Source organism: Erigeron canadensis, chromosome 2 (genome assembly GCF_010389155.1).
Source record: "Erigeron canadensis isolate Cc75 chromosome 2, C_canadensis_v1, whole genome shotgun sequence".
Classification (NCBI taxonomy): domain Eukaryota; kingdom Viridiplantae; phylum Streptophyta; class Magnoliopsida; order Asterales; family Asteraceae; genus Erigeron; species Erigeron canadensis.
The window spans coordinates 9,281,970-9,292,030 of record NC_057762.1 but is presented as its reverse complement, the minus strand read 5'-3'; the positions used below and the strand labels follow the sequence as shown (position 1 = coordinate 9,292,030).

The window sequence follows — 10,061 nt, the reverse complement described above, 5'->3', positions numbered from 1 at the left end:
ATTTCTCACATAATATTTTTTAAACAATAAAATTCATGAAAGTCATGTGATTTATTTATTATTCAACAAATTATAAAAACTATTATATAAGGGGTTTCATATCTGAAGTTAGATATAAAACAACCTTATATTCACTTTTCCTAAATTCCCATATATATCATATTTGTTGGTATCAATATATAGATCATTTCCATATTTAGATACCTATATGTTTTTAAATATATTCTAAATTTTAATTTATTTCATGTCAGTTGATTATGAAAAGAAATATTGGATGTAAAACATAAATGGAAAATTATGAAAACATAGAAGGTAAAAATAGATACCTGATTAATTAGGGAAGGGTAAGTTAATGTCATTTTCAATACTTGGGACTGTTAAATTACTAAATTAAACAAGTGGGGTCAAAGTACAACAACAAGCTTTTGCATGCTTGGAAAAAATTGACCCAAATGATACAATTCAAGATTCTACCTGCCCCTCTAAGAATACTTAACTTCATAACTACCCCCTCAAAATTTCATCCTTACATATTGTTACTCTTTCCTAAAATATACCCCCCTCCGTGTCTTAAAAAGGAGCAGTTAATGTTCTTTGAAGGCCCCCCTTTTTGGTCATTTGAGCTGCTGTTGCCACCTGTAGCTGCTCATTTCAAAAATTACAAAACATATATAATTATAAATGGTAGTTTTATACAATACTACGCGCGTATAATATTTTTATACATGTGTTTATACAAAATGATCATGTTAAATTGTTAACCTGTTGTTGCTGCCTTTTGAGGATAGCATTCTCTTCTTTCAAACGTTCAACTTCGTTTTCCAACTCATTCGTGTAAGCCTAGGCAAAAAGAGGCTAAAGGTTACCAAACATATGTATATCGACCATATATATATATATATATATAAGGTACGAGACAGTTGCATATTTTCAACATATATTTAGTTTTGATCCTACAATCACTTGCAACAAAGTGCTCGAATTCTTTCTTCCTCTTTAGGATAGAGTTGCCGATGGAAACTTATTTCGTTGGTGTCTTTTTGTACCTTTTTTTTAAATACAATCTCCTTAGTCCTTACATTGCAATAAATAGTTAATTTTGAAGTTTGAAACAAGAGGCCTTCTTATTTCCCACTAAGTATTAGACATGCCATCTTTCTCAATTAATTTTAAGTTATAGGTAGTCCTTTTATGAAGGTTTATTTGGGTATACCTAAGTTCAATTTTGAAAGGGCAAGGTTTACCTCTATTAATCTCCGTGCTTTCGGACGGATTAATAGGGGTTACCCCATTGGGTATTTAAAATAGACATTTCTACTTTGAGGGAGCGTATACTCTCTAGCACGGACCCGGTTAAAACAACGTAAGTTAGAATTCTAGCTGTCGAATCATGACACGAAATTTCAAACAAAATTCACCTTTAAAAAAAAAAAACTGTTGACCGGCGTATTTCATCTAACATGACAAGCCGACTTTTCAGTGCATTGGTTTCCAACTACTACATAAAATTAACAAGAAGCTTTTGCTATTCATTTCCAATGGCGATATATAAAAGTAGACTTGGATGCTTGCATTATAATGCATAACATATGTCGAAGAAAATGGACATTTTATGTCTCTATAGACATCTCTCATCCACATTACAATACTACAAACCTTCAAGGTAATAAAGGGAGGTAATATTTGTACACTACTTTTACTGCTCTTAATAAAAGATTGAATTATGTGATCTTTTTAAGTATGTGATCTGATATTAGGTAGAATAAAAAGATTAAATTAGAAGAAAAAATGAGTGAACTACAATTATTATTTTTTAAAGTGTTTATGAAAATTTCTAGGCTATTCATTAAGATCATAATTTAGATGATCTATAGGCTGGAATAAAGCACTTATCTTTCTTATACACAACAACAAATTAATCTCTAGAACAAGTTTAATGGCATACTGACAAGATTCTTGTTGGCCTAAAATGACAAAAGATTACTAAAAATGTAACTAACGCAGGTTAGAATTAAAGTATTAGATCAAGAGAAACGACTCGCGCAATGTGACGGTGAGATGGTGGGGGTGATAGGTCATAGGAGGTGATAAGTTATAGAGTCTGATAGCCAAATGCCTTAGTCGTACGGGCTCCGTACTCGGATTTAAAAATTCGTTGAAAGTATATCGAATGACATCTCTAATGAAAGAGCATGAAATTTTAAAAACACTCATACAATTTTTATAATTTATTGATATACGGTTTTTGAGATAAAAGATTTTGAATAAATTAGAAAAATAAAATAATTTATGTAGGAAAGAGAAAAAATGAGTGGTTGAGATTTGAGTAGAGGGAATAAACTGAGTGGTTGAAATTTAAGGGTATTATAGGTATATTAGATATAGATGTTTAAATTAGTGAATAAAGAATGATGATACTTGATGTAGTTCAAGTCATTTTGAGAATTAAAAAAAGGGCAAAATAATTTATAAGATAGTATAGATAATGAGTAGATTACACATTTTTATTTTTTAAGATTTTTTTAAAAAAAGTTAATTATTTATTAAAAGGATATATCAATTCGATAAAAGATGGTCCGGAATAAAGCAACTAAAATCCTTCTTATACATAACAACAAATTAATATCTAGAACAAGTTTAATGCATACTAGCTAATAAGATTCTTGGTGGCCTAAAATGACAAAAGAGGTGTAACTAACGCAGGCTATCAATATTATCTCATGGCCTCATTTGGATTTCAGTTATAATACAACAATCTTTATGGTGACCATGATGTCAAGTGGGGTCTCTAGTTACTCTTGTCCTAAAAGCAAGGCCGTATATGTAATTTCATTTCCTAGACTATTACATAAGGTAAAAACAATCATCATAATTTTGTTGAAACTTTTTGACAAATAATATCACTCTAAAGTGATTATATTCTTCACAGATGTTCAAAGCACAAGAAAGATATGCCTATGGTATGTGCATACAGTGCTGAGTAGACATTCATATATGAATAGATATTTCATATACTGATTTTGTGATTTATCTTAATTTAGTAAATAAATATAGATTTTTTATTATATAAGTATAGTATCAATAAAACAAGAGTTAATTTCACAAATCGTCCTTGTGGTTTTACAAAAAACATGTTTATTCCTTTAAACTTCAAAATGACACTGGTAGTCTTTTATACGCGGATAATGGCCACGTTTCGTCCTTTAATCTAATGGATGATGGTCACGTTTCGTCCTTTAATCTAATGGATGATGGTCACATTTCGTCCTTTAATCTATCGGATGATGGTCACGTTTCGTCCTTTATACGGTCGATTAAATGACGAAACGTAACCATTATCCGCGTATAAAGAACTACTAGTGTCATTTTGAAGTTTAAAAGATGAAACATGATTTTTTAGTAAACCACAAGGACGAATTTTGAAATTAACTCATAAAACAAAGACGATAACATGATACGTTACAAGACATACAAATGGAACAAACTGCGTCTACCCCACAAATATATCAATTAAAGGGAATCATGTGTGGACTAAGGACCCACATATATGACCTCTCAAAAATAACTTTTTAAAAGAACCTTAAATAAGTTGCTTACGTTCGAGTTAATAATCATTATTTGTGAGTTTTCTATATTTTCATGGCATATAGTTTAAGGTATTCATTGGATTCTTTCGTGATATAAAATCTACTATTTCCTTCTGTAGCTATATATGTTATTCTTAAAAAAAATTTTATCTACAAGAAGTAAAGAATAATAAAATGCATCATTCCTTCCATAAATTGGCAAACAACATACATATATGCGAGTAATGTATAACCAGATAGAGTAGATCCGACTTTATATATATATATACACGAGTATAGTACCCGCGCGTTGCAGCGGCTAGAAGATGAGGACAATATAAAATGAAGGCGGTGGTGGTGATCGAAGAATGCGAGAAGGATGTTGTGTGTTTTGTGGGTTTAAATTTTTGATAAGGGTACTTTCGGTAGATACTTGAGGAGGTGTAAAAAACAATAGAAGTAAGAAGGGTATTATGAGAATGAAAAAATTGCTTAATTTCTTAAAACCAATACCCTTTATAAGGGTTTATAGATAGCTTCCAAAACAAATACACAATTTTTTTTTAATGACAAATTTCATTAAACCGATTTAACAAATAGAAAATAATAACATTCAAATTAACGTTAAAATACCTACATCCGGATTTGAATCTAAAACCAGTTGCTACAAGAGTCGAAGGCTAATCCAAAATAATTTCCTTGCCTTTTCTTTGTAGGTGCAGGAGAGATATGTTTATTTTTATTTTTATTTTTATATCTAAATAGTTTACTAGAGTACTCCTATTTTGGAAAAATATAAATAAAGAAAACAACATTTTGAGTTAAAAGTACTTTATATGTGATTTCTTCATGCTTACTCATAACTTGATTAAATTTTAAAATTTTTTTCAGAATAAACTAATTTTTAGTTTTTTACTTTTATTTTTGTAATTTTAATATAGCTTATCTCATTTTATTATACAACAAATAATCAAATATTCTAATAAAGGTTTGATTTTAATACGGTCAACAGAAATATTATATTTATTTATATATATATAGTACTCGGTATATTTTAACAGTCAACGGTAGTATAATATTTAAACCAAGCACACTAACCTGTTTTCTAGCCCTTGACCGAGCAGCAGACTCCCGGTTCTTGATCATCCTTTTGTGCCTCCGGTCACCACCGGTCCGGTCGGTAACCGGTAACGTTGACCGCATTCCACTATTTGCCAACAACCCAGAAGAAGAGTTAGACGACGCTAAAACTTGGTCAAAAGGACAAACAACATTCCGGGTCAGATCTTCTCCAAGAAAGTTCAACTGATCCGGACCCGAGTTCAAGTTCAAAAGCATGGGTGGTTGAGAGTGCGGCGGTGGCGGCGGCGGCGGTGGTGGTGATGGTGATGGGGATCCATAACTAAGGGAAGAAGCACTTGTGGGTGTGTGTGAGTGGGTGTCATGATGATTAGTAGTACTTGAAGAAAAGGGTTTTGCTAAAAAGTCTTGGAGAATGAATCCACGGTAGCCATTTGTGGTGTCTCCACGGTGGTTAGTGGTGGTTGCAGGGAGGTTGATATCTTTCCAAACTTCTTCCATTGTTGTTTGTAGTTTGTGTTTGAAAAATGGGGATATTGTTTAGAAGTAGTAGTGTTTGAGGAAAAAGATTATAATAATACTAAGACCCTAGCTAGCTAGATTATTTATTATATTATTATGGAACTTTTTTTATATAATTAAAAAAGATAGTGATATCACTATATCGATCAGTACCATAAATATCGATAAATTTTTGATAAATTTACTACAGGGTATAATAAATTATATAACATATTTTGTATAAATGTTCATTACACAATTATGATAGATTTATCGATCGATTTGTTGTGATACAAATATCACCATCTCTTAAAAGAAATGGTTTGTTGAGATTGTAGTTATTATTGTTAGAATCATCAAAACCATGAGAGATAACATTTGTGGGATGGAATGGGTTGTGTATAGTAGAGCAAGTAGTATAGTAGAGTTAGTAGTAGTAGTAGTGTAAATAGTGTGTGTAAGAGATGGAAGTGAAATCCAACTTAACATCTATCTATCTATGAAAGCTTTTTTTTTTTTTTGGTACTAAAAGGGGGACGTGGTGCCAGTAAGCAGTAGTACCTTTGAGTGAGTCTTGAATGGTCATTGAGAGATAGTTGGCGTTTTGTGACTCAATACCCTATGCTATATAGGATGATGTGGTGGCAAAAAAGATGCTTAATTTTACAAACACCTTGAATCACAACCATATTAGGATGTGACAAAGATTTGCTTGTTTCCATTTGTTGAGTCTATTTGGGAAATATATCTATTCTCTTTTTTCACTTTATATCCATGCCAATCTCTTTGCCATTTTTTATATAATAAGATCTATCTGTCTTGGATACTATATTATAACTTTATAACTAGTCTACTACACATATTATAACTTCAATAAAATGGTATCTACAGGATGTAACCAGGTGGTATAACGGCTAAAATGATGACTTTAATGTTTGAGAAATCGTTACACTACAAATCATATTGCATTTGTTTATACTTTTAGGTGAGTGTGAACAAATTAAAAATTTTGTCACGCATTTCTCAACACTAAAAAGTGTGTAGAAATAAAAGATCACACTTTTTAGTGTGAACTTTCATAATTATTTGGTCACACTTAGTTACCGTGGACAAATGGAGTGTGACCAAATAATTATGAAAGTTCACACTAAAAAGTGTGCACTAAAAAGTGTGAACTTTTATTTATACACACTTTTTAGTGTAGAGCAATTTTCATACACTTTTAATTCAATATATTTCTACACATTAAAAAGCGTGACAAAATTTCTAATTTGTTCACACTCACCTAAAAGTGTGAACAAATACAATATTGTTTGTAATGTTAGTATTTATAAATTCCAACAGACACAAGAATTAACTACGTGTTCTATAAAATGGTTTCTACTTAAAATCATCTTATAAAACATCATACATATATCAAACATTCAACAACATCACATATCAACAATATATAACTATAAGAATATTAGATTTCTACAAATGTGTAGCAACCTCAATGTCAATTTCATCTTGTAAGTGTAATCTAGAGGGGTGAATAGATTATACCAAATTTTAACTTCTTTTTGAAAGATTATTTGCAAAATAACAATTTAATCATTTGTTTGTGCAAGATATAATCTAAACAACAATTATATAGCAAATACGATTAACATGAAAAACAAGAGTAACAAAGATATCACCAAATCAAGAGACACCACGATATATAGTGGTTCGGGCGAATGTTAACGAATTCGCCGTAATCCACTCCCCGATTCACAAATCTATAGTTTGTAGCACTAGTCTCTCCAAACCCGGTGGAGAATCCGAAATTACACCAAGTATTCTAATCACTATAATACACCAAACTCTTAACACTTCAAGAGATGAACACACAATCTCTAACCACTAGAGATATTAATGAAGATGAAATCCTAACCACTAGAACTTCAACCCACTATCATACGCACTAGTATGATAACAACACAATTGTAGGCTAATTAATATAACACATATATTTCCTCACTACAATTATATCACTCTTGCTAGATTGATGTTTAAAATGAGATATGAGATATGAATATGTATTTTCTAGGAGATGTAGATGCAAGAGGTGAGGTGTAAATAAGCCCAAGTCTTCGTTTTATAGTCAAAGAATGCTTTATGACCGTTTGACCCGGACGACTCTTAACTGAGGTCGTCACCATGGCACAAGAGTCGTGCTATACCTGGAGATCTACAAAAAGCCTTGATTTCCTCCCATGCACTCTCCACTACAACAATAACTTACTTAAACCAATATTACTTTCAAAATACAAAGAGAGAAAGAGTGGAAGATGCTTACCAATTGAGGATGGATGGGGATTGAGAAAATCACAAGATGTGTTATGGAAATGAAACAAAATCCCACCAACTTCAAATACAAATCTGATATATATAAGTTCTTGACCAATTTTGACCATTCCAACAATCTTGACTTTTATTAACCTTCAACACTTGGAAAAAATTTGGCCTCCAAGTTTTGGTGAAATATCAAAGTGTTCAGATTTGTTATTTGACACTTGCAAACACCTTAGGATGATAAAATGAGACTTAGTAGCAAGTATCGGGTCATGAACATAAGTAACAAACGCTCGGTAAATAACATAGATTTGGGCAGCGGGAGCACGACCTTTGTTTCAACAAGAGTCGTGCCTAAGAGCCGTGCTCTGAACAAGAGTCGTGCTCTCTTATACTTACAAAAATTTTCGACCCATAATTTGACGAAAAACGAAAGTTGTTATTTTTGAGATTTGCCAATTCCAAACATCTTAGAATATCAAAATAAGGTTATGGTACAAGTTTGAAGTCATGGAAGCGAGTAACGAAGGCCGGAGAAACAAAGTGTAATTTGGACAGGGATCGTACGGCTGTTACAGGGCGTACGGCTGCAAACTGAGGCCGTGCCCAGTTTTTACGACGAAGTGCTACACAAAACTCAATCTTGACGTTTTCATTGTTTTAGGTTCGGAAATAGCGTATGTGTGCCTAAATTAGCTTTTATATCATTTTACAAACATTATATGTATTGTTACTCATTATCAAAACAACGGAGACGCTTATTTTAACCGTAATGCCTAAAATGCACCAACAATCTCCCCCTTTTTGATAATGACAACAATACATCTAATAGGTATGAAAATGCAATAAAAGCTAAAGTCGTTAACAACATAACATACCTATTTTTGATGAAAAAAATATACATACATATCTATTACTTCTCCCCCTTTGTCGTATCAAAAAGAAGGTATGAGGTATTAGAGCCTAGGTTCGATCCGTGTGACATGTGGGTAGACAACAAAAGCTCCCCCTTGAACTAAGATCCCCCTTGAACTTTGCTTTCCTCATTGTACCTAGAATCTCAATGACAAAGACAAACCAAACCGAGAGCAAAGCAAGCGTACATACACATATATGACCATTTAAAGAAGCATATATAAAAGTACAATATAAAAGCATATATAATAATCCAAAGAAACACATAGTTCTACCAAGTAATCAAGTTCCAAACACCCAAGACAACTAGTTGAAAACATAAATCAAATAAGTACCAAATAAGACACACTAATAAGAACCAACAATCACCAACATCATTTTAGGTCTCATAACATTCAATCATGAGTCTTTGGAACTTTGCATTTGATGAAGTCAACCACGTCTTTCATCATTTTCTTAAGGCCTTTTAGTTCCTTTTTCACTCCACGAACCTCTCGATATACATACTTGATTCGATCATCTTGGCTTTTTCTATCAAAATCTTGACTAGTTACACTCGAATCGGATTCAACGCTACTTCCACTTTGGTTTCCATCACTCTCATCCTCTTCAAAATCATCATTTTTCATCTTCCGGTACCTCATGTATCTCACTAGGTCCTTCATCCCTTGACCTCTTGGAACTAGGTTCGGGAATATCCTTCCCCATTCGAGCATAAGTTTCTCGCCTAATGGGTCTATGACCCTCAACCCTCACGTTACTTTGAGGAATACCAAGATGTTTAAAAACTTGATTCAACAACATACCATATGGGAGAAACCGTTTCCCATTGGTTAGAAGACCATCCATTCGTTGAGCCACAAGAGATGTTATATTGACTTGAATGCCTCTATCAAGACAATACACGAGAGTAAACATAGAAGCCGACACAACATTATGATTTCCTTTTTTACAAAAGATGTTCCAACCAAGAATCTTGGCTCTCACATCATGTGGATGATTGAGTTGACTAACATGACATATTTTTTCGACAAGATGTGGGTCTTTGCATAAACGACGTTTAGCATCCCTAAGATCTACAAAGTCAGGAACTTTGTTAAGATCGGAAGTTGATCCCTCAAGGTAGGCCTCTTCACTTGTATGAGGAAGACCTAAGACATTTCCAAATTGTTCTAATGACCACTCAATGACACGATTTTTTAAAACAAACACAATTCTCCCATTTGTTGGATTATAGGTGAACATGGAGTAGAGTTCCCTTACTCGTTGTGAGCACACGGGACCTTCCAAAGTTAATAGAGGTAACTAACCCATAGTGTGTGAACATCTTCCCCAACGGAATCAAGATTAACCCTACGCCCATCACTAATTTGCCTTCTAGCCAATAACTATTTATTATCTTTTTGTGTTTTCTTTTGAGCGGCGGAAACTCTTGGATAATTGTCAATTCTTGCCATTATCTAAAACAAATTCATTACAAAACGGTTACATTATGCATAGTTAAAGTGTCAAGTGTGTGTGCCTATATGAAGTAAGATGTCGTCTAGTCATTGTCTCGACCTAACTAGTTAACTATGTGCCTCTTAACTTTCAACTTTCAACTTTCAATATGAAGTTGTGAATTACAAATACGTATAATGAATTTGTAGTATCTCAATCATTCACATCTCTTGTGTGTGCGTG

The 10,061-nt window shown here is 32.8% G+C and overlaps 1 protein-coding gene across 1 annotated transcript; it reads right to left on the bottom strand.

Moving 5' to 3' along the window:
• Window positions 1-350: 350 nt before the first annotated feature.
• On the bottom strand, window positions 351-5,293 carry LOC122589888 (bZIP transcription factor 27-like). Its single transcript, XM_043762218.1, has 3 exons — window positions 4,665-5,293; window positions 763-840; window positions 351-642 (listed from the first exon to the last, which is right to left on the bottom strand). The coding sequence occupies exons 1-3, from the start codon at window positions 5,145-5,147 to the stop codon at window positions 571-573; spliced, it is 633 nt and encodes a 210-aa protein (XP_043618153.1). The 5' UTR covers window positions 5,148-5,293; the 3' UTR covers window positions 351-570.
• Between the last annotated feature and the right edge of the window lie 4,768 nt (window positions 5,294-10,061).

What these genes read in the sequence shown, in the direction of transcription:
- LOC122589888 (XM_043762218.1), bottom strand. Translation starts at nt 5,147, where the DNA reads ATGGAAGAAGTTTGGAAAGATATCAACCTCCCTGCAACCACCACTAAC. An exon ending in GGTCAAGGGCTAGAAAACAG is followed by an intron (nt 841 to 4,664) that starts GTTAGTGTGCTT and finishes CTTTTTGCCTAG; the next exon opens with GCTTACACGAATGAGTTGGA. An exon ending in TCAAAAGGCAGCAACAACAG is followed by an intron (nt 643 to 762) that starts GTTAACAATTTA and finishes TGAAATGAGCAG; the next exon opens with CTACAGGTGGCAACAGCAGC.